At 39.5% G+C, this 27,376-nt stretch overlaps 2 protein-coding genes across 2 annotated transcripts in view; both read right to left on the bottom strand.

The window, feature by feature from the left end:
* The window catches only part of CKAP2L (cytoskeleton associated protein 2 like), a 31,335-nt gene extending 21,041 nt beyond the window's left edge, over window positions 1–10,294 (bottom strand). The window contains exons 1-3 of the mRNA XM_044261605.1: window positions 10,211–10,294; window positions 7,859–7,925; window positions 5,982–6,033 (exon numbers count right to left, since the gene is read on the bottom strand). Of these exons, the coding sequence (XP_044117540.1) occupies window positions 5,982–6,033; window positions 7,859–7,925; window positions 10,211–10,241 (150 nt within the window). The 5' untranslated portion in view covers window positions 10,242–10,294. The remainder of the gene's footprint in view (window positions 1–5,981; window positions 6,034–7,858; window positions 7,926–10,210) is intronic.
* Window positions 10,295–17,622: 7,328 nt separating this feature from the next.
* Window positions 17,623–26,925, bottom strand: IL1A (interleukin 1 alpha). Its single transcript, XM_044262507.1, has 7 exons — window positions 26,859–26,925; window positions 26,151–26,226; window positions 25,126–25,174; window positions 24,226–24,436; window positions 22,474–22,647; window positions 21,066–21,184; window positions 17,623–18,880 (listed from the first exon to the last, which is right to left on the bottom strand). The coding sequence occupies exons 2-7, from the start codon at window positions 26,216–26,218 to the stop codon at window positions 18,683–18,685; spliced, it is 819 nt and encodes a 272-aa protein (XP_044118442.1). The 5' UTR covers window positions 26,219–26,226; window positions 26,859–26,925; the 3' UTR covers window positions 17,623–18,682.
* Between the last annotated feature and the right edge of the window lie 451 nt (window positions 26,926–27,376).

Here is a 27,376-nt window from a genome sequence, read left to right as displayed (position 1 = left end):
TATAAAGGTCACAGGGTCACTCAAGAACCTTTGTCTCGGGCGCCTGGGTGGCTCAGTGGGTTAAGCCGCTGCCTTCGGCTCGGGTCATGATCTCAGGGTCCTGGGATTGAGTCCCGCATCAGGCTCTCTGCTCAGCAGGGAGCCTGCTTCCCTCTCTCTCTCTCTGCCTGCCTCTCCATCTACTTGTGATTTCTCTCTGTCAAGTAAATAAATAAAATCTTAAAAAAAAAAAAAAAAAAGAACCTTTGTCTCATCCCTGGCAAGGATAGGTGGTAGGTGCTGGGAGACCTGAGATACTCTGGAATCATTTTCAATGAAGTTTTACATTTTGGTAGAAAGTTAGTTATATTTGTAAAGTCAGGACGGGGTTTTAAGGTTAGATTGTACATTATCAACAAGTAAATGTTTCATTCATGTGATTTAATCTTGGATAAGAAAGGTAGGACTAGGTTATAGAGAATTTAAAAAAACTAGGGATAGGAGTTTATTTAGTTTTTTAAAAAATTTTAAGCAGTTCTTTATTTTTTTTTTAAGATTTTATTTATTTATTTGATGGAGAGATCACAAGTAGGCAGGCAGAGAGAGAGGGGTAAGCAGGCTCCTCGCTGAGCAGGGAGCCTGATGAGGGGTTCGATCCTGGGACCCTGAGATCATGACCTGAACTTAACACAGAGGCTTAACCCACTGAGCCACCCAGGTGCCAGGGGATGGGAGATTAGAATTGATTCAGTAAATAATTGGAGCAAGTCATTGTGGATTCCAGAGCATTTGCACTAAAAACAAGTTTCAAAAAGGAGAATTTGGCAGAGATTTGTAGATTATATGTCTCCAGGGGAAGATATGGGAGTGCTAGAGTTACCACTCTTTACTTTTGATTTGGTAATATTGTTGAGAATTACTATGTAAACTTTGTGAATGTTTAGAGAAAGTCTGTAAACCAAAACCACTTGGCATTAAGGGCAAAGAGATGTCCGCTCTAGAATGGTATGCAAATGGTGGTGTTGCTGGTCGTGGTATAGGGGAGGGTTGGAAGTGGGAGGCAGGGAGATGGATGGATAACCACATGGCTATAGGGGGTTATTGCTTGAGTCCCAATGTTTACATCTACCTCTCACCACTCTATTATTGCTTACTGAAGAGGCAGGGATGATGGTATCAAAGTTTCCAAACATGTCTAACATGTGCTATTCCTTAGTTGTTGTTATTGTTTAAAGACTTTATTTATTTATTTGTCAGACAGAGAGTGCACAAGCAGGTGGAGCAGCAGGCAGAGGGAAAAGCAGGATCCCCACTGATTAAGGAGCCCCATGTGGGACTCAATCCCAGGACTCAAGGATCATGACCTGAGCTGAAGGCAGACATTTAACTCACTGAGCCACCCAGGCATCCTTAGGTGTTCTTCTTCTTCTCCTTTTTTAAAAAATTGAAATATAATTTGTATCACAAAGAATTCCCCATTTTAAAGCTTGTAATGCAGTGGGTTTTAGTATACTCACAGGGTTGTATAACCATTGCCACTGTCTCGTTCCAGAATATTTTCATCACCCCAGAAAGAAATTCCATACCTGTTAGAAGGCATTCCTCATTTCCTCGTCCCCACAAACAGTGGCAACTACTAATCTACTTTCTGCCTCTACCGATTTGCCTAGTCTGGACATTTTGTATAAATGGAGTCATACAATATGTGGCCCTCTGTGTCTGGCTTCTTTCACTTAGAAGAATGTTCTTGAGGTTCACCCATATTGTAGCATGTGTCAGTCTTCACCACGATTTTTCAATAAAAAACTTTATTTTTAAGAACAGTTTTAGCTTCAAAACAAACTTGAGTGATAAGTGCAGAGAATTCTCCTATACTCCTTGTTTGCACACATGCACTGCATTATTGCATTTAATGGCTGAATAAATATTTTATTTCATGGATATACCACATTTTCATTATTCCCTCATTGATGGACATTTAGGTTGTTTACACTTTTTAGTTATTATGAATAATGTTGCTGTGAACATTTGTTATCAGCTTTTGTGTGAGCATGTTTTCAGTTCTCTTGGATATAGCCATAGGAGTGGAATTGCTAGGTCATATGGTAACTCTGTTTAAATTCTGAGGAACTGCTAAACTGTTTCCCAAAGTGGCTGCCGCATTTTACTTTCCCACCAACATTGTATAAAAGTTCTAATTTCTCCATATCCTCCCCAATCCTTGTTATCTGTCTTTTTTTTTTTTTATTATAACCATCCTAGTGGGTATGAAGTAGTATTTCATTGTGGTTTTTATTTGCATTTCTCTGATGGGTAATGATATGGAACATCTTTTCATCTCTTATTGGCCATTTGTATATCTCCTTTGGAGAAAGGTCTATATAGATCTTTTGTCCATTTTATTATTATTATTTTCTTTTGTCCATTTTAATTATTTGTCTTTTTAATTGCTGACCTGCAAGAGCTCTTTATATATCCTGGATAGTAGGTCCTTATCATATATGACTTGCAAATATTTTCTCTTTTGTTCAGTTTTTATATCTTTTTTTTTTTTTAGTATATGTGCTGCCGAAGCGAGCACCAGTTTTTATATCTTTATTTGAGTTCAGCCTGACCTTGCTAATTTATTGTAAGTGGTAGAACTGGTTCTGCAGTTTTAAATACTACATTGAGAGAAAATCTAGACTTAGAAGAGTCATCAGGCTAATAGAATAGTCTGCAATCAATATGCAAATACAGAGAATTAAGGCTAAAATTTTATTATTATTGTTATTATTTTAAGATTTTATTTTTAGGTAATCTCTGCACCCAACATGGGGCTCGAACCTACAACCCTGAGATCAAGGTTGCCCCTGAGCCATATCCAGGTGCCCCCAAGACTGGAATTGAGCCCCTCCATTTGAGAGGGAAAGTGAGCTGCCGAAGGTCAGGCAGGGTACTAGGGGCAGGGTTGAAGGTGGAACTTCAGTCTCTAACTCTTGGTCTCTGATGACTCACTGCAGAACTGATGGATCAAACTGATTAAAAAAAAAAAATCGAAGTCTGTACAAGAGGGAACAATTGATCTAAACTGAATTTGGTCACTTTATTTTGGACATATGAAGCCAGGGGAGAGAGAAAATGCACAAAGGATATGACTAGGGTTTATATTACAGCAGGTTTACTGAATATATGCTAGGCACTGTGCTAGACTCTAAGGGCATGCAAGATGAGAAGGGAAGATACTTACCCCTGAGGAGCACTAATAGAAAAGATATATGCACAAAAAAATTATGATATGATGAAATGAGGGCTGTAGTAAGGCTGAAAGAGATTGCAAAGCTCATCTTATCAGTGTTTTTCAAGCACTTTTGTTCATATATGTCCAAAATAACTGACAAACCCTGTGCCTTTTCATACTTTTTAAAGTTAACATTTAAAGTAAAGTTTTTCATTGTTAGTTTAAATTAGTTGTAAAGGATGTAATTTCAGGCACAGTGTAAATATTGGCCTTTTAAGATAAATGAAATTGGACACTCACTATAATTCATTTAGAAAACCATACAAATATATTCTTCTTTAAAAATTGAAAACATGGGGTGCCTGGGTGGCTCAGTTGGTTCAGCGTCTGCTTTCAGCTCAGGTCTTGATCCCAGGGTCCTGGGAGGGAGCCCCATGTTGGGCTCCTTGCTCACTGGGGAGTCTGTTTCTCCCTTCCCCTTTCTTCTTCTTGCTCTCTCTCTCTCTCTCTCTCTTTCTTATGTGCATGCTCTCTCTCTCTCTCAAATGAACAAAATGTTAAAAAAACAAAAAATGAAGGGGTGCCTGGGTGGCTCAGTGGGTTAAAGCCTCTGTCTATGGCTTGGGTCATGATCTCAAGGTCCTGGGATAGAGCCCCACATCGGGCTCCCTGCTCAGCGGGGAGCCTGCTTTCCCCTCTCTCTGCCTGCCTTTCTGCCTATTTGTGATCTCTGTCTGTCAAATAAATAAATCTTAAAAAAAAAAAAGGAAAACATAACACCTTTCCCTTTTTCCCTGGGTCTCTTTTTGTTCCAGTTAACCACAAAATTTTTAACCTAGATTTTTGTGCTTAGAAGTTTATAGTTCATTACCCTATCATACTTCTCAACATATATATGTTTATATGTGTATATATATATATATATATGTTTATATGTATTGTGTGTGTGTGTGTGTGTATTTCCTCTGAATAACTCCATGAGAAATCTCCTATTATTTTCATTTTACAGATAAAGTTATATAACTTGCCCAGGGTCATGTTCGCTTTGGCAGCACATATAATAACTTGCCCAAGGTCATTTAGCTAGAAAATGAAGGAGTTAGGATTTGGACCTAGTCAGTTTTTAACAATTATATATCATAGTTTCTCAATAAATTTAAGGGTATGGCTCCAAGGAATCCTTTCAGATATTGATTCAATATATTAAACTGCCAGATAGGAACAGAAAATGAAAAACTTTGTGTTCCTTTGGGTAGCAACACTGCAGTAAGAGTATGCCAGAAGAGCTTTGTTCAAGTCTTGAGTCTGTATAATTACTGGATGTATAATTTTGGCAAAATATTCAATTTCCTTGAGCCTTAGTCCTTTCATTTGTAAAATAACAATAATGATATATATCTTCTAGTGTGTCATAACGTCCTATTTTTCACAAGATAGTTTTTATTTATGATCATTAGTCCAACATAACAGTACCTCCTTTTATTCATGAAGGTATCTGGACATTAAATCATAAGGCCACTTTTCTTACAGGGTTCTTTTGAATATTAATTGAGATATTATATGTAAGTGTCTTGCCCAGTATCAGGATGATAAGTACTCAAATGTTAGCTATTATAATTAGGTATGAAAATGTTTTATAAATTTTTTATAAATTATAAGGCATTATACAATTGTAACGATGACTATTATTTGCCTAGGCTTCTTAGTTCATCCTGTTCCATACTTGCGTTTCCGACTTAATTTTTATCTTCACAACTGGGTAAAAAAGAGGTAGGCATCACTCCATTTAAGAGATGACAAGGGGTGTTAGAGAGGAGTAGGGAATTTGGGTAAATTGGAAGGGGAGGTGAACCATGAGAGACTATGGACTCTGAAAAACAATCTGAGGGGTTTGAAGTGGAGGTGGGAGGTTGGGGTACCAGGTGGTGGGTATTATAGAGGGCACGGCTTGCATGGAGCACTGGGTGTGGTGAAAAAATAATGAATACTGTTTTTCTGAAAAAAAAAAAAATAGCAAACACTTAAAAAAAAAAAAAAAGAGATGACTTTCTGAAATCAGTACTGTCAGCTTCCCAGAGAAGCCTCTGGGAACTCTGAATGAGGACGCTTTTTTCCCAGCAGATTTTTCGTTTATTACTTGTATACTACACTAATTCAATCTACATGAAGTAGAAGTCTAACCCAGTGATCACATCATGATCTGACAGTGTTGTCTTATATATGTTTTCTATCGTTCAGTGTCTAATGATGTTATATGTAGCCTTTCAGAAGGCTAATTTCTTTCATTTAAACCTTGAAAATGTGAGGATCCTCTACCATTCTATCTATAATATAGCTGAACTGAACTGTTTAGGAAGCATAGCTTGTTAGTAGCTTGGAAAATCCAATATAGGTGTTCCCTTTAAATGAGCCATTTAACTTCATGGCAGCATACCCAAGTGGTTAAGACCGCGGGTTCTCACTCTCATGACTTGAGCCAAAATCCAGAGTCAGTCACTCAACTGCCTGAGTTACCCAGGTGCCCCCCAAATGATGATGACTATATTTTAAAGATGTATTTAATTTATTTATTTGAGAGAGAGAGAGAGAGAGAGTGAGTCCATGAGCAGGGGGAGGGGCAGAGGGAGAGGATCTCAAGCAGACTCCATGCTGAGACCTGGGGCTCGATCTAATGACCCTGAGATCATGACCTGAGCTGAAATCGAAAATCAACCACTTAATGGGCTGAGCCACCCAGACACCCCCAAAATGATTATTTTTTGAAAGACTAATTTCTACTTACAGATTTAGAAAGTGGAGGATTCAGACAATTGCTCTTGGCTTTTAGATAAGGCCTATAAAAGATAAAATAAGATTAATTCTTACTACAGAAGGATCAGCAAGGCCTGGGAAGTATAATGATTAAGATTTATTAAGATTAGAATTTTAAATCATTGGAATTTCTGTATATTGTAAAATAATTCAAAATTATATGCAATAAAGTCTCCTTATTACCCCTTTCTTAGTTCTGTTATTCTACTCCTCAGTGACCACACCACTCTTACCCATTTTTTTGTGATCCTTTCAGAAATGTCCTATGCATAAATGCAGCATTCTAACAAGATTAATGAAATACATGTCTTCTTCATATTCACATACTGTTGTTCATTGAAACATCATTTCTTGAATACTGCAGTATGCAATATTGTAGAGATATGATGTCAAGAAGGTAATTAACAGCTTCTTTGAAAAATTTCCATTTTCAAGTTTTAAGTATCTTCAGATAATGAATATTCAGAGGTGAAAAAAGAGATAGAATTAAAAGAACAGGAGCACATATGAAATCTAGCCAGTGAGCAGAAAATGTAACAGTGGACAGGAAAGTAGAGGAGTTTAGAAGGGTTCAATCTGCATGGAACAAAAACAATCCCCAGACTAAAAGGGACTTCGATCATGATTTGCTGTTAGTTTCCCACATCTTGAACATAAACCCTGGAGGGAGAGGGACCTCTCTGTCTTGTTAAGTACCACATCTCCAGAACCAAGAGTGACTGATATATTATATGTATTAAATAAATATTTGTTGAATAAATGAATTAAATTTATTTAATTAAGGAAATAGAGTTGAGTAAAACTCCAAAGTTAAAGGAAACTAAAATAAAGGGTCAAAGCTAACTTTGTAAAAATTCACTTCCTCTTCTTTGAGGAGAAAATATATCAATGTTAAGCTAAGAGGGACTAGTAACACCACTACAATGGCAAGATGTTGATGGAAGATAAAAGCAAAACAGTCATATTCTGTCCAACTCAAGAGTAAGTGCTGAGAGAATGGCCAAAGACCATTGTTGGGCTGGAGGATGTTGGTGTGGAGCTGTGGAGGACTGACTATAACTGGCTCTCCTGCCTTAGCAAGGAACAACAAAACCAGGGTCATTCAACTCCTTGACCTTTTCTAGCCTTCACAAGAATCACTTCCCCAGGAAAAAAAGCAGGGATAGGAAAAGCTTCCAGCATTGTAGGTAATACTGTGAATCTTCCCCCCACCCCCCACTTTAGAGACTGTCATAATATTAATGCTTAACCTGCTCAGGTTTGGTTTTTTTTTTGTTTGGACCAATGTACTCTTTTCTGAGTTATCATAGGCTCTCAATGCAGTTTGAGTAGACTGCAAACAAAAGGGCTATTTTTTTTAAAAAGAGATTTTATTTATTTATTTGACAGACAGAGATCACAAGTAGGCAGAGAGGCAGGCAGAGAGAATGGAGGAAGCAGGCTCCCTGCCGTGCAGAGAGCCCGAGGCGGGGCTCGATCCCAGGACCCTGGGATCATGACCCGAGCTGAAGGCAGAGGCTTTAACCCACTGAGCCACCCAGGCGCCCCAAAGGGGGCTATTTTTTTTTAAGGAGTATGTCCTTTCTTTAAAAAAAAAAAATGTTTATTTGATAGAGAGAGAGAAAGAGAATACAAACAGGGAGAGAAGGAGAAGTAGGCTCCCCACTGAGCAGGGAGCCCAACATGGGGCTCCATCCCAGGACCCTGGGATCATGACCTGAGCCAGAGGAAGACACTTAACCAACTGAGCCCCCTAGGCATCCCCAAAGGACTATGCTTTGAAAGGCTTTAAATTGCTAGTAGCAACGAGGGCAACAAAACTTGCATAATTGTGTGAGACAAACTCACTTGGTGTTTTGGCACTTCAGTTTTCCCTTGGCTGCTAGGTACTCCTGGAGCTTTCTCTGCCGCTCTTCTGCAAAATAGGCAGGAAAACAAACAGCAGAACTTTAGTTGTAGATTTCTTTTTAAATATTTTATTTATTTATTTGAAGGAGAGAGAGCGCAAGTAGGCACAGGGGCAGACGGGCGGGGTGGGGGGGGGAGCAGGCTCCCCGCTGAGCAGAGAGCCTGATGTGGGACTCCATCCCAGGACCTGAGCTGAAGGCAGAGGCTTAACCCACTGAGCCACCCAGGTGCCCCTAGTTGGAGATTTTAACTAATATTCTAAAAGATGGCACTCTTCTGTAATAATTTTGACTTTGTACTGTCCATATGTTACAAAGTTCCTAACCCCACAAATTTGCCTCCAAGTTAATGTCTATATTAAAAATATTATCAGTATGCCATGTCCTATACTGAACTCTTCATACTTACATTACTTTCTTTAATCCACACAACAATCCTATGTGGTATTTTACAGGCTGAAATCTAAAGAGGGTAAATGATATGCCCAAATCCCCTAGCTAATATGTAGCAAAGCCAGGATTTGAAGCCAGGTTTATCCAACTCCAGAGTCCTTGCTCACAGTCACCGTTCTCAGCTATAACGTATTATGTTTTGCATGAAGAAATCTGTTATTGGCTTATTAGAGCTGGTTAACCAGGCCCGGTCTTTTTTTTAAAAATATTTTATTTTTTTAAGTAGGCTCCACGCCCAGCATGGATCTCAATGTGAGGTTTGAACTCATGACCCTGAGATCAAGATCTGAACTGAAATCAAGAGTTGAATGCCTAACCAACTGAATCACCCAGGAGCCACTTGGTCTGGTCTTATTGTTTTTTGGTTTTTCGACAGGGATGAAGATTTTTGCCACAAATCCTTACATGGTTTTCTTTGAGCCTGAGGACAAAATAGGCCAGGTTAGGGGGTTCATGGCAAACATCTATTACATGGTGACTTTCTTTTTTTTAAAAAAGATTTTATTTATTTATTTGACAGAGATTGCAAGTATGGAGAGCAGCAGGCAGAGAGAGAGGGGGAAGCAGGATCCCTGCTGAGCAGAGAGCCCGATTTGGGGCTCGATCCCAGGACCCTGAGATCATGACCTGAGCCTAAGGCAGAGGCTTAACCCACTGAGCCACCCGGGAGCCCCTACATGGTGACTTTCTAAGCAAGGCATTTGTGAGGGTATGAAAATTCAGTATTTCTGTCTTCAGAAAGTTTCAATCTAGGAGTAAAAATAAAATAAACAACAATAATTACAATAAAGGGTAAAATATAGGTATCCTAAGAAAGGGTCAAAGAAAGAATTATGAGAGTTCAGAAGCAGGGAATGAGTGAGAGGAATAATAGGTGGTTGGAGAAGGCTAAAATTCAATAATGGCAAAAAAAAAAAAAAAAGACAATGGGGTCCAAAACAATTCTTAATTTCATTAAACCGAGTTGCTGTGTGTTTTGATATCCAGCTCTGATGCATCCCTAGGAGACAACTTTGAGGATTATGCATTTTACTGTGCCAGGCAGTGTAGAGAGCACTGGCTGAGAGACAGAGTCAAAATCCCAGCGCTGTGGCTTCTAGCAAGTTAGCACACCTCACTGCTGCTGAACCTATAAAATAGAGACAGAAATGCCTATCTTTAAGGGCTGTTATGTAAAGTGCCTAGGACAGTGCCCATGACCTAGCAGATAGTCAACAGGTAGTATTACTGAAACTATCAAAACACTGTGTGCATTTGGGAGTTGGTGGCATCTGAGCCATATTTTGAAAGGCAGCTAAGGGCTCCAGGTACATTTAAGAGATCAGGGAATCCAGGACCCTCAGTTCTCGGTGCAGATTTAACCAGCTTCCAGTGCCCCCCTTTCGCCCCCCAACCGCGTCCACCGCCCCCCTTTAGGGTCAGACACCGCCTCTTGGCAGCTGTCAAAGATCAGGCGGCAGCACAGAGGACCACGCCCAGGCTCTGCCTGGAGCCAAATCTGGGTTAGGGAGCGCTTGGCTTCCTTTGGGGTGTGCGACCCGGGTAAGGGGTCTCAGGTTCTCCACCTAAACGAGATGACAATGACGTCTCTTTGCAGAGCTGCTGCAGGAATTACGGGGAAGATGCCTATAAGGCATCTGGCTCCGCATCTACTCTCCCCTACCCAGGGCCAGGGCCTGGGCTCGCATCAGTGCTTTCTGGACTGGAAACGCCCAAGGGGGAGACTGAGGCACGGGAGCGGACCGACACTTTCCGCTAAAATAACTGACTCGCTGGCCTCCCTTCTTCCCCGCCCCTGCTGGAGCGCCTGCAAGACGCAGGGCCTCACGATCTTACTCACCCGCGGCTGCGGACGGCCTCGGTGGCACCATGACACCTCCGCGACAGTTTTTCTTCAAAGCCCGCGCCTGAAGTTACGAACCGGGCCCAACGCGTCCTCTCGCTCTCATTGGCTCCTGTGGGTTTGAAACTCGCCAATAGGAAGCATGAGAGGGCGGGACAAAAGGAATAGAGGCCTTCCGGTTGGCTCTACCCTTCGAGCCCTCCCCGGGAGCCCTTTGATTGGAAGAACGTGCAGCTCCCGGACATTAAAGGCGGCTGCGGGAACTTGCGACCGCGTTCGCCGGACAGTCCGGCTGGTTTCTTCTGAGGGACCGTGTACTGCCGGTCGTGGAGTCGGTTACGAAAACCCGCTCGGCAGCATAGGCAGGGCCGCCTTACTCCCCTCACACCCTAAGAGTCACACACCTCTGAAAACAATAAGGTAAACCCCAAGTCTGATGAATTCGGAGCGCGTCACCAGCATATTAGCTTTACTTGTGAACGTTCTCATGAATCCAAAAGCTCTAAGTTCTTAGCACTGCAGGGTGGCTGCTCTTTTCTCAATTTTTTTTTTTCTTTTTAACCGAGGCAACATACACCTAACGGAAGTTGCCATTTTAACCAGATTTAAGTGTACAGTCCAATGGCATTAAGTACATTCACTGTGTTGTACAACCCTCACCACCATCCAAATCCCAAACTTGTTTATGGTCCTAAATAGAAACTCTATCCCCATTAAAGTGGAAATTCACCCCTCCTTTTGGGGGGGGGAGGGGAAGCACCACTTCACTTGCTATGTGTGATTTTGATTACTCAGCGACCCCCATTTAGGTGGTATTGTCGGCTTATTTCCCTAAGCAGTAAGCCCTCAAGTTTCATCCATGTCGCATCATATGGCGGGATCTCCTCCCTTTCTAAGGCGGAATCATAGTCCCTTGTATGCTTGTACCACCTTTATACGTTCATCTGTGGATGGACACTTGGGTTGTTTCCACCTTTTAGCTGCTGTGAGTAACCCTACTATAAACATGGGTGCACAGCTACCTGTTGGCATCTCTGTTTTCAATTCTTTGGCGGTGTTTATAGAGAAGGAGTATTGTTGGATTATATGGTATTTCTATTTTCAATTTTTAGAGGAAGTGCCATGCTGCTTTCAAAGTGGTTCCTTTTTAAGTCTTCCTGAGTCATTAGACACACCCCACTCTTATTTCAGCCTGAAAAGTTTTCCTTCAAAGCTTGCCCCCTGGGGCACCTGGGTGGCTCAGTGGGTTAAGCCTCTGCCTTTGGTTCAGGTCATGATCCCAGGATCCTGGGATCGAGCCCTGCATCGGGCTCTCTGCTCAGCAAGGAGCCTGCTTCCCTTCCTCTCTCTGCCTGCCTCTCTGCCTACTTGTGATCTCTGTTTGTCTAATAAATAAATTAAAAAAAATTAAAAAAAAAAGCTTGCCCCCTGTTTTGCCTATTCGCTGGTTTCACGAAGATGTCTGGGGAATGTTTCTGGTATTCTGCATGTCAGGGTACCTCTCTCCTGGATGCTGAGAAAGTGAGTAGAGAGGGAGTCATGTCTGGGTCCCTGTTTGCCACATTTGCTTCACCAGTTGGGCACTCAGCTGGGCATGAAGCTATCATAGCAGCTTTTCACTTTGGCCTCAAGTGGGGAGTTTAGCCGGGAGCCATGCAGAGGTTTCTGGATTTATGCATCTTCATATTTACATTAATTATATACAAATATGCTTCTAATACAATAACTGACAATTATTTTAATGAAAATTTTGGACTCTTTGTCGAGGACCACGATCCTTCCTAATGGTTAACACTAGCAGCTGGGCAAGAGCCTTTTTGGTTAATGAGTACGAAAGAGGCTTGTTTATAGACAGTTTCAGAAAAGCATAGGGAGTTCTGTTGGTCTTTTTGGAATCTTAGTAATCGAATGGATTTCAAATTATCTGACCTGATCTCCCACCTAGTGCTAGAGGATTCTATAGATCCCATTAGGTATTTCGTCTTTGCAGGAATATTGCTGGTGTCAAGGAATTGCCTTACCTTATTAGAAAGCCCTGATTATTATGAAACTTTCTTTAAAATGAGCTCAAATAAGCCTCTTGCTAATTGGTCCCACTTTGAGTAACATAGGCCAGTTCCGCACCCGTTTCTACAATCTTTGGATAGTTGAGGGACTATTTTGTGGGACACAAAGTGTGGAAAGAAAGCTAGGTAGGTTTTTTTTTTTTTTTAAGTATTCAGCTTGTCATTTTAATTTTTTTAAAATTAACACATAATGTATTATTTGTTTCAGGGGTGCAGGTCTGTAATTCATCAGTCTTACACAATTCACAGCACTCACCATAGCATATACCCTCCCCAATGTCCATCACCCAACCACCTCATTCCTCCCAATCCCCTCCATTCCAGCAACCCTCAGTTTGTTTCCTGAGATTAAGAGTCTCTTATGGTTTGTCTCCCTCTCTGGTTTCATCTTGTTTCATTTTTCTCTCCCTTCCCCCTATGATCTTCTGTCTTGTTTCTCAAATTCCTCATATTAGTGAGATCATATGGTAATTGTCTTTCTCTGATTGGCTTATTTTGCTTAGTATAATACTCTCTAGTTCCATCCATCTCCTTGCAAATGGCAAGATTTCATTTTTTTTGATGGCTGCAAAATATTCCATTGTATATATGTACCACATCTTTATCCATTCATCTATTGATGGACATCTAGGCTCTTTCCATAGTTTGGCTACTGTGGACATGCTGCTATAAACCTTGGGGTACGTGTGCTCCTTCAGATCACTACATTTATATCTTTGTGGTAAATACCCAGTAGTGTGATTGCTGGGTCATAAGGGTAGATCTATTTTCAGATTTTTGAGGAACCTCTATAGTGTTTTTCAGAGTGGCTGCACCAGCTTGCATTACCACCAACGGTGTAGGAGGGTTCCCTTTTCTCTGCATCCTTGCCAGCCCCTGTCATTTCCTGACTTGTTAATTTTAGCCATTCTGACTGGTGTGAGGTGGTATATCACTGTGGTTTTGATTTGTATTTCCCAGATGCTGAGTGATGTTGAGCACTTTTTCATGTGTCTTTTGGCCATCTGGATATCTTCTTTGCAGAAATGTCTGTTCATGTCCTCTACCCATTTCTTGATTGGATTATTTGTTCTTTGGGTGTTGAGTTTGTTAAGTTCTTTATAGATTTGGATACTAGCCCTTTATCTGATATGTCATTTGCAAACATCTCCCATTCTGTCAGTTGTCTTTCGGTTTTGTTGACTGTTTCCTTTGCTGTGCAAAAGCTTTTGATCCTGATGAAGTCCCAATAGTTCATTTTTGCCCTTGCTTCCTTTGCCTTTGGCGATGTTCCTAGGAAGAAGTTACTGCGGCTGAGGTCGAAGAGGTTGCTGCCTGTGTTCTCAAGGATTTTGATGGATTCCTGTCTCACATTGAGATCTTCCATCCATTTTGAGTCTATTTTTGTGTGTGGTGTAAGGAAATGGTCCAGTTTCATTTTTCTGCATGTGGCTGTCTAATTTTCCCAACACCATTTGTTGAAGAGACTATCTTTTTTCCATTGGACATCTTTCCTACTGTGTCGAAGATTAGTTGACCATTGAGTTGAGGGTCCATTTCTGGGCCCTCTATTCTATTCCATTGATCTATGTGTCTGTTTTTGTGATAGTACCATACTGTCTTGATGATTACAACTTTGTAATAGAGCTTGAAGTCCAGAATTGTGATGCTGTCAACTTTGGTTTTCTTTTTCAACATTCTTCTGGCTATTGGGGTCTTTTCTGGTTCCATGCAAATTTTAGGATTCTTTGTTCCATTTCTTTGAAAAAAGTTGATGGTATTTTGATAGGGATTAAATGTGTAGATTGCTTTAGGTAGCATAGACATTTTCACAATATTTTTTCTTCCAATCTATGAACATGGAAAGTTTTTCCATTTCTTTGTGTTTACCTCAGTTTCTTTCATGTGTATTCTATAGTTTCTTGAGTACAGATCCTTTGCCTCTTTGGCTAGATTTATTCCCGGGTATCTTTTGATTTTGGGTGCAACTCTAGGGGATCGACTCCTTAATTTCTCTTTCTTTTGTCTTGTTGTTTTATAGAAAGGCAACAGATTTCTGTGCATTGATTTTATATCCTGACACTTTACTGAATTCCTGTATGAGTTCTAGCAGGTTTGGGGTGGAGTTTTTCTGGTTTCCTGCATAAAGTATCCTATCATCTGCAAAGAGTGAGTTTGGACTTCTTCTTTGCCAATTTGGAAGCCTTTTATTTCTTTTAGTTGTCTGATTGCTGAGGCTAGGACTTCTGGTAATAGAATATATAACCACTGAATAAGAGTGGTTATAGTGGACATCCCTGCTGTGTTCCTGACCTTAGGGGAAAAGCTCTCATTTTTTCCTCATTGAGAATGATATTTGCTGTGGGTTTTTCATAGATGGCTTTGATGATATTGAGGTATATACCCACTATCCCTACACCTTGAAGAGTTTTGATCAAGAAAGGATGCTGTACTTTGTCAAATGCTTTTTCAGCATCTATTTTTGAGAATATCATATGGCTCCTGTTCTTTATTTTATTAATGTATTGTATCACATTGATTGATTTGCATATGTTGAGCCAAACTTGCAGCCCAGGAATAAATCCCACTTAGTTGCGGTGAATAATCCTTTTTTTTTTTTTTTAAAGATTTTATTTATTTAGTTGACAGAGAAAGATCACAAGTAGGCAGAGAGGCAGGCAGAGAGAGAGAGAGGGAGAGAAGCAGGCTCCCCGTTGAGCAAAGAGCCTGATGCGGGGCTCGATCCTAGAACCCTGAGATCATGGTCTGAGCCAAAGGCAGTGGCTTAACCCACTGAGCCACCCAGGTGCCCCAAATAATCCTTTTAATATACTGTTGGATCCTATGGGCTAGTATTTTGGTGATATTTTTTGCATTCATGTTCATCAGGGATATTGGTCTGTAAATCTTTTTGATGGGGTCTTTTCTGGTTTTGGGATCAAAATAATGCTGGCCTCATAAAATGAGCTTGGAAATTTTCCTTCCATTTTTTTTTGGGTCAGTTTCAAGAGAATACTTCATACATTCATATATTTCTACCAAAATACTACCTAAATAAGACACAACTGTTCACTCATTCTCTAATACCAGGAAACAGAGTTACTTGGACTACTCCTTTCCCATTACTTCCCATATCTCATTTCAAGGTCCCTTGACTTTAACTTTTTCCAATTCAATATATCTTGTATCTATGCTTTCCAAATGGATCTTTTTGGTTTCTTTTTAAATATAATTTTTTATTTTTTATTAATATGTAATGTATTATTAGCCCCAGGGGTACAGGTCTGTGAATCACCAGGTTTACACACTTCACAGCACTCACCATAGCACATACCTTCCCCAATGTCCATAACCCAACCACCCTAACCCTCTGCCCCTCCCCACAGCAACCCTCAGTTTGTTTTGTGAGATTGAGAATCTCTTATGGTTTGTCTCCCTCCTAATCCCTTCTTGTTTCATTTTCTCCTTTCCTACCCTCCAAACCCCCAATGTTGCCTCTCAACTTCCTCATATCAGGGAGATCATATAATAATTGTCTTTCTCTGATTGACTTATTTTGCTCATAATACCCTCTAGTTCCATCCACATCATCGCAAATGGCAAGATTTCATTTCTTTTGATGGCTGCATAGTATTCCATTGTATATATATACCACATCTTCTTTATCCATTCACCTGTTGATGGACATCTAAGTTCTTTCCATAGTTTGGCGATTGTGGACATTGCTGTTATAAACATTCGGGTGCACGTGCCCCTTTGGATCACTACATCTGTATCTTTAGGGTGATTACCTAGTAGTGCGATTGCTGGGTTGTAGGGTAGCTCTATTTTCAAATTTTTAAGGACCCTCCATGCTGTTTTCTAGAGAGGTTGTGCCAGCTTGCCTTCCCACCAACAGTATAGGAGGGTTCCCTTTTCTCTGCATCCTCACCAGCATCTATCACTTCCTGACTTGTTAATTTTAGCCATTCTGACTCGTTTGAGGTGATATCTCATTGTGGTTTTGATTTGTATTTCCCTGATGCTGAGTGATGTTGAGCACTTTTTCATGTGTCTGTTGGCCATCTGGATATCTTCTCCCATCCAAGTACTAACCAGGCCCGACCCTGCTTAGCTTCCGAGATCAGACGAGATCGGGTGCGTTCAGGGTGGTATGGCCGTAGACCCATCTGGATATCTTCTTTGCAGAAATGTCTGTTCATGTCCTCTGTCCATTTCTTGATTGGATTATTTGTTCTTTGGGTGTTGAGTTTGTTAAGTTCTTTATTGATTTTGGATACTAGCCTTTTATCTGATATGTCATTTGCAAACATCTTCTCCCATTCTGTCAGTTGTCTTTCCGTTTTGTTGACTGTTTCCTTTGCTGTGCAAAAGCTTTTGATCCTGATGAAGTCCCAATAGTTCATTTTTGCCCTTGTTTCCTTTGCCTTTGGCAATGTTCCTAGGAAGAAGTTGCTGCCCGTGTTTTCCTCAAGGATTCTGATGGATTCCTTTCTCACATTTTGAGAGATCTCACATTTTCTCATAATCATTTTGAGTCTATTTTCATGTGTGGTGTAAGGAAATTGTCCAGTTTCATTTTTTCTGCATGTGGCTGTCCAATTTTCCCAACACCATTTGTTGAAGAGACTGTCTTTTTCCCATTGGACATTCTATCCTGCTTTGTCAAAGATTAATTGACCATAGAGTTGAGGGTCAATTTCTGGGCTCTCTATTGTGTTCCATTGATCTATGTGTCTGTTTTTGTGCCAGTACCATACTGTCTTGATGAGGACAGCTTTGTAATAGAGCTTGAAGTCTGGAATTGTGATGACACCAACTTTGGCTTTCTTTTTCAATATTCCTCTGGCTATTCGAGGTCTTTTCTGGTTCCATATAAGTTTTAGGATTCTTTGTTCCATTTCTTTGAAAAAAAATGGATGGTATTTTGATAGGGATTGCGTTAAATGTGTAGATTGCTTTAGGTAGCATAGACATTTTCACAATTTTTGTTCTCCCAATCCATGAGCATGGAACATTTTTCCATTTCTTTGTGTCTTCCTCAATTTATTTCATCAATCATTCTTTCAGCAATCAGACAACAAAAATAAATTAAAGGCATCCAAATCGGCAAGGAAGAAGTCAAACTATCACTCTTTGCAGATGATATGATACTTTATGTGGAAAACCCAAAAGACTCCACTCCAAATCTGCTAGAACTTGTACAGGAATTCAGTAAAGTATCAGGATATAAAATCAATGCACAGAAATCAGTTGCATTTCTATACACCAACAACAAGACAGACGAAAAGAGAAATTAAGGAGTCAATCCCATTTACAATTGCATCCAAAACCATAAGATACCTAGGAATAAACCTAACCAAAGAGGCAAAGAATCTGTACTCAGAAAACTATAAAGTACTCATGAAAGAAATTGCTGTAGTTTGATCACAACTTTTAGAACCTAGAAGGAATGTTGCTTACATTCCAGAAAAGAAAGATTTACAGTTGTGTCATGGTTATCAAAGTTAAGTTTATCCCATTTTAGCTAGAAGACTTGATAGCAGGTGAAATTGAATGATACAAAAAAGCTAAAGCAAATTTAGAAGCAGAGGAATGAAAGGGAGGTTAATTATCAGCATAAAGTATTAATATAAATTTATTATCATAATTACAGTATTTCCACATATTACAAAAGGCAGGACTTAGACCAAAGTGCCTTGTTTAACTAAGTCAAACTCATTTAGCCTAAAAACCACTTTACTATTGTTAAGGATGACTGTTAAGGAATTGCCATAAATATAATATCATTTTATCATAAAATATATTTATAAATATATGTATACATAAATGATAATAAATATATAAGCTTTGCTTTCTTAAGGCTCAGTAGTTTCATTCAAGAAGTATTTTATTAAACTGATCTCATTGATTAGCATAAAATACTGTTGAGGCAAGAAGGATGTTTTAAAGATGATCAAACTGAGGTCCCAGAAACTTACAGTGTTTGATTAAGGGTCCATCAGCAACTTAAAGGCAAACAGTTGGAATGAGATTCTAGGCATATGGCTTCTCATTCCAACTGCTATTGTGGGTATTTAGTTTTATTATGCCTCAGTTACTTAACCAATCTGTAATATGGATAGAATCTTTTTGGTAGCCATAGTCAGTAGCCCCGGTCCTCCCAAGATTGTTATGAAGAATAATAATTAAACTGATTGCTAGTTTGCAAAGTATAGGGTGTTCTTAAATAACAAATAACTTTATATATTAGTGTTGTTTGCATTAGACCTTGCTCACTCTGTTACAAAGAGAGTAAATATTCATTTGGAATTACAAAGGCTCAGCACATGCTCAGCAAGTGACTAAGAGTAAAGGATTTGACTCCTCCATGTACATAGTACATATGGACTGTCAACACTTCACAAGTAAGTAGACCCCAGAGTCAAGTTTGGGTTTCCAGTATCTGAAAGTCAGTGATAGAGGGTTGCCCTCTTGCCATGTGCACCAGTTTTCGTTCCTGTGTGGCAATGAACAACTTTGGCTGGGCGACTGATGTGAAGTAGTTCTTTGTGCCATGACGTTCCCAGAAGAAGAGAAGGTTGGTCTCATCTTTGATGGTTTTGGGTGTCTCAGGCATCTCCTATGATAAGGAGAACAGAGATATGTTAGAGAACAAGATTCCAGACAAAAAACTGAAGTGCACTCCCTGGACATTTGGCCTTTGTGAGAAATACAGCACTTTAGGACTCTGACTCTGTAATATGATGATATAGATTCTTCTTTCATTTGTTCACGCAACAAGCATTTATTACATGCCTATTAGAGTATGGCCCAGTCTACACATAATAGTTAATTTCCTTACTTAACTGGAAAGAAATCCAAATTAGTCAAGGATTGCCAATGACAGTAGTGTCTCACTATATCATGACAGGTAGAGTAAAAACATTGTTCTTGTCCTGCCTTCATAAGCAGAAAGCACTTTGCATAAAACATGAACACTAGCAATTGAGGTCTCTAAACATTTGACCACTAAGTGTGCAGTTCATATCTTAGGGGAAATAATGTATCATTAGAGATGTTTTTCTCCATATTTAAGCCAACGATTAAAAGTTTACCCTCCCCACCAATTCCAAGTATATTAGGAGCTGACTCCTTACAATATAGTTTTTGACAATTGTATCTTTTTAGGCTGTACTATACTTTTGAGTATGAATAGAATAACAAAACTTTCATGGAAAAGTGAAATTCACCTTTCAACTTGAGATGCTTCTTTTGTGTTCTTTTTAATCTGAAGCAACTAATTAACCTTTTGAGCTTTTCTTGTCAACAAGTGTTTTCAACGTCAACAAGGAATTTATTTCCCCAACCCCTTCCTCTCCTAGTTTTTTCCAATCTTAGTAAATATATTCCCCCCCTTCTGTTGGTTCTATCTCTGAAATCTAACCAGTTCTGTCTACTTATTTCTATCTGCTTCACTACTCCCACTCCCATGACTATTATCATTACCACCTAGTTAGGCTCTTTGCTTTCTCCATTGTCTTCATGCTAATATAGTCTCCATTTTAGAAAATATAAGTGAAGTTAGGACATTTCCCTATTTGAAACCCTTTAATGCTTTTTCATTTTACCTCAAATGAAACCCAAATGCAAGGCTCTGCAAGCACTAGCCTCTGTTTATCTTTCCTCCTTCTTTTGTGCCCCAGTTTTCCTATTGATTTCTGAAACTGGCATTTTAAACTCTTGAAGCTCTAGTTCCTAGATGCATTCAGATCCCTCTCTTTGGAATGCTTACCCTCATCTGCCCTCTTGCATCATGCTCCTTCCTACCAGCAGATCCCATCCCACAGGGAACTCTATGTAAAAAGCACTCTCCAATTTTTCTCTATCTCACCACCCTATTTATTTGCTTTACAGCATCTTGTACTTCTTGCTGGTGTTTGGCTTATCTACTGTCTGTGTCCCCAAGAAGACCAAGTTCTATGAGGCTGGGGACTTTGGCTCACCATGGTCTACACAGCTGTTGGCATTATGGTTTGAATAATCGAAGGCTCTCAATAAATAATGCCTGTTGAATGAGTTCATGAATGAAGCTACTGCCCTAGTCTGCAGACATCACTTTTACCTCACTTCATCCAGTTAGAGAAATACATGGCACCTACAAAAATCCGGGTTGGAGTTGGGGGTCTGCATTATACGTTTACTAAATAAGACTCACCTACTTACCAGTAACTTAGGAGTAAGCATCTAAGGCTATAGTGGGCTGTGTGTGTCTATGTTTGAGGGGGAGGTGGTAGTGGAGATGGGAGCAGGGGTAATGCTGACACCAGTGAAGAGAGAGAGGCAATGGAGTCAAAAGGCCAGGGTTTGAGTCTTGGCTCCCTGTTTTTTGTTTTGCGCCCATTGGCAGGTGATTAACCCTCTCTGTTCCTAGTTGACTTGAGTATCTTGCAATCAGGTCCTATTGTCCTAATACCTACCATCATATAGATCAGATGGTAATTGTTAGTAAGGTTCAAGATGGGTGGAATAAATGAATGCCCTGGAATGGGAGGTGACTAGGGTCAGGCAGGGTAAGGAAAAAGAAGGAAGAAGGGAATTTACCTTTTATTTACTCTGGCCACCTCCATTTTACTTTCTCATAGATCCTGCCTAGAAGTGCCTCTGGGGATAGGTGAGAAGTAGCATGTGGAGCAGGTGGGCAGGTGGAAACTGTGATAGGAAGAGAAGAGGACTGTGCTACTCTGCTAGGGGTATCTGCCTATTGGGATCATTCACAAAGATATGGGATATAAATGAAGGTAAACTGGGGACTGAGAATGACTGACCTTTAGCAATACAGGTTCACCTTCATTTTGGGCACTCACAAACAGCCGAGTTTTTGAGATTCTTAGAGTCACAGGATATTTAGAATCTTCTGAAGTGTAAGCCCCCATGTCAAATTTCACTGTCAAAGAGAAAAACAAAAAAGAAAGTAAATCCATTGTATATGAATGAAATCAAGTGTTACGTAAATTGTGTGTGCATGTCTGTGTGTATCTGTATTTAAGTCTCCAACTATGGTGTAAATACCAGAATGGAATTCCAGACATCTTTCATCCTTCATAATATCTGCCATATTTACTAGGCAGGTAAATACTTGGTTAGTGTCTCTGGAATTTTCTATGTTGAATAAATCCTTGGGGGCTATTTGTTGACTCTCTTGTAATTACATTAATGGGATAAGACCCCTCAACTTTTGAGCTCATGAGTTCATAATAACCTAAAATGGAGGGATTTAGGGAAGCTGATACACTCCTGAAAAGTAGTTGTTTTCCTTAGAGAACAATAATCCAGGAGTTCCATTTTTGGGGTATGATCCAAAGAAATAACCTCATAGGGAAAAAATTATATACACAACAATATTTGCAATAGAGTTACTTAGAGCAAACCCAAGAGACCAGCATAGTAACATGGTTGAATATTCTAGTGTCATTAAACATGGCAAATATATATGCTATTTCAATATGTGGGGGAAATTATGTGAAATAGTATTAAGTAGGAAAATACAGCACAAAATAATTTGTAAATGTCATAGAGTGGAAAGCATGTTATCTGAAGTATGCCCAACCAGAAAGCCCTGTTTGTTTATTAAAAAGTAGCCTCTTTGGAGTTCTGAAATCAATTTTGTATACTGAGGACATGTCCTGAAGCTAAAATATGTACACCAAGGAAACTGGATTTGTGTGACGAAATTTCTTGGACACTAAATTTCATCCTCCAGAACATATTCTCAGCTTATTGCATGTTTTGCTTCACAACTATGTTCTCAAAGATGATGATTCTTTCTAGTTTGGTGTTATTTGTAAGTTTGAGCAACAGGCTTTCTAATGGAGAGTGATTGCTCCTTATTGGCTTCTGGGGCAAATCTGAGTAAGTCATTTAATATTTCTGAGAGTCCATTTCCTCATCTTTAAAACCAAGGATAATAACAGCTGAGAGAACTGAAGGAGATACTTCCTCAGAAAGCTTTATACTCAGTGCTCTCAAAGACTGGAAACTTCTCTCTTGTGGAGCTTCCTGATTTGGCCGAAGCTCCTGTCCCTGCCCAGCATTTTACTGGGGGTTGTTGTGCTTCATCCTATTCTAGAAGAATTGTACAAAGCTAAGAATCTAGAGAGGTTTATATTTTGAAAGCAGAAAGTTTGAAAGAGATGCAAAACTAAGAGGAGGAGAGGATGACCGCTCTCCACTTACCTGCATCATCCAGATTCTGTAATGCAGCAGCCATGAGGTAGTTTCCCCCTGTTTGTTGAATTATACTTTGATTGAGGTTGTCATTCAGAATGAATTGCGATTTGATGATCCTCATGTAGTTGTATTTTTCATTGCTACGGAAGTTGTATGCTGCTGATCTGGGCTTCATGATTTCTAAAACCATTACACAAGCTCAGATTAATGTCTTTGTATAAATACAGATGATATATCTGCTCTAATACAAGCATCAGAAGTAGCTATGGAAGGGACATTAGGAATATTTTAATCCAGGTGAAGAAACTGAGAGAGAAGAGAAGTCACCCTGTCAGCTGAAGTGGTTTCTAGGATTATCCTCATGGTTACTTACTTCTTTTTAAACTTCAGTTCCTCAGGGGGTAATTTTTAAAGAACAGATTATTTATTAAATATTTTCATTTTGGTTGTTTGGAGGTTTCTAAGGAAATAGGGAGACTGCTAGCATTCACTATCTACATTTTTCAAATGAATACACTGAGAAAAAAATGAATTATATGTTCCTGAGGATACAGGTCTAAATGTCTACTCCCCTTTCTGGACAGTGGTGTATAACAACAGCTTCATAAATCCTCATGGTTCTGAGTAATTTTATGTCTAGGAATCTATTCTAAGGAACTGGTGATAAAAATGAAGATATGATATGGATGTTATTGGATGGATGTTCATTATCTATTACTTATCATTTGAAAACCTGGTACCCATGAATGCCCTTGATATATTGCTAAGTGAAAGAAGCTGAATATAAAATTGCATATAATCCTATTAATGTTTGTTTATATGTGTGTAGGTACATGAAAAAGACTTTAATTTGCTGATGGACCTTTAATCAAATACTTTAGTATTTTCTCTAGTCTTGGCAGTGGCAAAACTCTTAGTGTTTTTATTCTCTTTTTTACATTTTCTTATATCTTCCTATTTTCTAGGTGAATGTGTATTAGTGTTTACCTGTTACCTTAAAAAGCTCTTATTTAAAAAATGTTTGGTTTATGTTTCATGTAGAGTCTTATACAGTAGAGGCATGGGAAAATAAACCTGTTAAAATCAGAACTAAATTTGGTGTAAAGCTCTCCTGCTTACATACTATGTGACTTATGTAACTGAGCTTAGTTTCCTCCTATGTGATTGTTGTGAAATGTAGAGATAATGCAGCCATTCATAAAGTAGCAGTGTTGGTAGTATTAACAAAGGTAGCAGTAGTAGTAAGGAGAAGGAGGAGGAATGACAGTACCTAACGTTTATTGGGTATTTAGGTACTAACCATTATTCTAGTCCAGGAACTTACAAGTATTGACATATTCAGTCTTCACAACAAGTAGGGACTCTGATTATCTCCATTTTACAGTAGAGGAGACTAAAGCACAAGAAGGTTAAATAGCTTACCCAAAGGGGCGTATTTGTATCTGGAGGAATGTAGCTTTTAAGTGGTCACCCACTAACAGTTTATAACTGCTTTCTGCCGTAAGGATAAAAGTCACATGACCTTTACAATATGGCCACAATATGAGCCCATGAGGAAGTATTCTGTAGACTCAGGTCACTGGTCCTCTCTCCCCACTGGAGAAGAATAAACATTAATTTTCCTTCCTTATAGTCACCAAACCGATGCCTGACTGCCCTCTTGTTACTTGAATCTCGGTTTTATTTTCTCCTGTGTTCTGTTTTCTCCATTTGCTTAACAATGGAAAACAAAGATATTATTTGCACTTGACCTCTTACCTTCTTCTGTATCATTGGTAATAACTTCCAGGTCATCGTCAGTGATGAATTGATTTAAACTCAACCGTCTCTTCTTCAGAATCTTCCCGTGGGCTGCCACCATCACCACATCCTCCTTGAAGGTAAGCTGAGATGTCTTTGAGGTTTCAGAGGTTCTTAGAGACATGCAGTCCTCATGAAGTGGGTCATAGTTCACATCATAGAAGGATTTCTATGAGGAAGGAAAATGGAAACTGAGGGGCTACCTACGGTTGTTGAATGAGATCCCTTTCAGTAGAAGTTTATCCAATAGATTTAGTGAGAAGGCTCTCTATTTCATCAATCTTCTCCTCCCCATTCCCTCTCTTCTTCCCCCACCCCCAACCCTCTTGTCTTTCCCTCCATTTCTCTCCCACTTTTCCCTTAGAAAATCTGTTGAGCGTGGAGAATGTTATCAACTATTAGTGTAGAGAGGCAGTTGGTCTCACTTATGATGAAGAAATGTATGTATCTGAACTTCTAGTGAGGGTGAAACAAAACTTTCTAAGATTCAAGCTATTGCTGTTTTTTCCTGTTAGAGAAAATATTGCATAAGATTGCAATCCTATATATGGAATTTAAGAAACAAGGCAGAGGATCATAGGGGAAGAAAGGAAAAAATGAAACAAGACAAAACCAGAGAGGGAGACAAACCGTAAGAGACTCTTAATCTTAGGAAACAAACTCCAGGGTTGCTGGAGGGGCAGTGGTGGGGGGACGGTGTGACTGGGTGATGGACACTCGGGAAGGTATGTGTTGTAATGAGCACTGAGTATTATATAAGACTGATGAATCACAGAAATGTACCCCTGAAACTAATAATACATTATATATTAATAATAAAAAGAACAGCAATCCCATCAGAATTAGTCATTTGCTTACCTGACTCAGAGAGAGATGGTCAATTTCAGAACTGTATTCTTCATTTTCACTGTCAAACAAGACAATGAGAATGTAATTCTGTTTGTTATATCTCTGCTGTCACTGGACAATGTATTTTAATGACCACATTAGCTTTGGGTAACACACACATAGTCATTATTGTCCTCTTTGAAAATTAAGGACTTCTATATATACATACATATATGTAGTAATTTGTGCCTCGCTAATTTGGAATTAGTAATCATCAGGACTGTTCTTGAACTTTACCTGTGCTTTAACTTTAAAAATGGGGGTTGGCTAAAAAATTGAAGAGCTGGAGTTGAATTTCAGGGAAAAAATGTTAACCTCCTCAAGAGAGAAATGCTTTTTGAAGCACCTCATTTTAATTAATTTAATTTAATTTTAACCAAATAAGTCATGTGTTACACATTGCTTTCATGTATTCACTAAAAGAGATTTAATAATTTATACTTGGGAACTATCCAGCAACATTTTGATAACATAGTTTGTATTAGTAATGGGAATACCGTGTTTGTTTAACATATCCTATAAATTTTAATTTTATTCATTTACCTTTCCCTTATGTCTGAATGAGGTTTGGCTGTGTATGTACATTCACAGGCTCAAATTGCTGTGGAGCCATTACCTCTTCCAGATTGAGATCCAGATCAGAAGTTGGTTTCTCTCTCTGGCAGTCCATTAAAACCCATTACGGTATCATGTCATGTGAACCTGACTGAGGCTGTGTCTAAGTAGATGTTGAAATTCACTAGGAGACTAGTGACTAGGAGACTGTAAAAATAATTTCCCTAAAATGGCTGTCTCCCTGTCAGTGTCATCTCAGTGTAACATGCAAGATGCTTACTTTTTCTGGATCTTTGCTGAACCTGTCCTGACTTCAGAGGTAGGATGCATCTCTATACCTCTGCCAGTCTGGCTCCATGCTAGTTACTGTAACTGCTAGATAGATTCTAATATACCTTGATCCCCTCATTAAATTACAAGAGATAGAATTGATTTCTTACCTGTAACAGTTCTTCAGGTCCTTTTTGAAAATCTGAAGGTCTTCAAAAAGGTCAGGAACTTTGGCCATCTTGACTTCTGCAACAGAGAACACCAGTGGCTGTCAGCCTAGTCAGCTACTACCCAAACACCCGCAAGGGGAATCATCTCTGCTTTGTGCTTCTTGAGAAGCTTAGTGAATGACTTAGCCTACACTCAGCATTTTCCCCATTCTTTTCGCTCCCTTGAGTTATTTTCATATGTATCTGTCTCCTTTCTTAGACTATAAACTTCTTTTAGAACTTCTGTATTCTTTTTGTGCCCCACCCAATGCATTGTATACAGTAGACATTCAATGAAAGCTTGGATAAATTAAAGAAAAAAGCCCACAAGAATAAGGTCTTTGCCTTATATAGATGCAAGAAAGGGAGAGATTTGGAAATTTCTAGTTTTCCCCTAATAGTTTTAGTAGTAGAGACTCCCTCCAAGGGAAGGCTCGGCTGCGCTGACCAATGCCCTCATGTGAAACCAGTTCTTCTGTCCCTCAGCTCCCCATCAATAGAAAGAATTATTTTCTGAAATCTGACTGTGATCTAACTCACACACCAAACCAGGGACAGACAAGAAAGGAAGGAAGAGGCTTGTGCTTCAGAGAAGGCAGTTTGAGAGACAATCGCCAAGGAGAAAAGCAAAATATATTTTAAAAGTCAAAGATGTGATAAGGACAATACCTTTGCTGACTCGGGCGCCAATGAAATGACTCCCTCTCTGTCTGGAGCCCTAGTCGGGTTACTTCGCCTTTTTGTCTTCTGGAGTAGGCGTGGCCTGTATGCGTCATGGGGGAATTTACAGGGAAGAATTGTATTTTTTTTTTGTTACTTCACCCGGAAACTGACCAAATAATGACAGATTACATGCTTGATACTAGTGTTGTTTGCAGAGATTCCAGGAATTTTTAACTTGGCTCATTTATTTATGGCTTTGCTCTAAACAATTATAATAAAGTAGTCTTAGAAAAAGAGAAGAAGGGCAGGAAATGTTAACTTTTTTTTTTTTTAGAGATTTTATTTATTTATTTCACAGACAGAGATCACAAGTAGGCAGAGAGGTAGGCAGAGAGGGCGGGGGGGGGGGGGAAGCAGGCTCCCTGCTGATCAGAGAGCCCGATGCGGGGCTTGATCCCAGGACTCTGGCAGAGAACTTTAATGCACCGAGCCACCCACGTGCCCCAGAAATGTTAACTTTCTAA

This window comes from Neovison vison, chromosome 8 (assembly GCF_020171115.1).
Source record: "Neovison vison isolate M4711 chromosome 8, ASM_NN_V1, whole genome shotgun sequence".
Lineage (NCBI taxonomy): Eukaryota > Metazoa > Chordata > Mammalia > Carnivora > Mustelidae > Neogale > Neogale vison.
The sequence above is the reverse complement of the archived record's forward strand: the minus strand, read 5'-3'. Positions and strand labels throughout refer to the sequence as shown.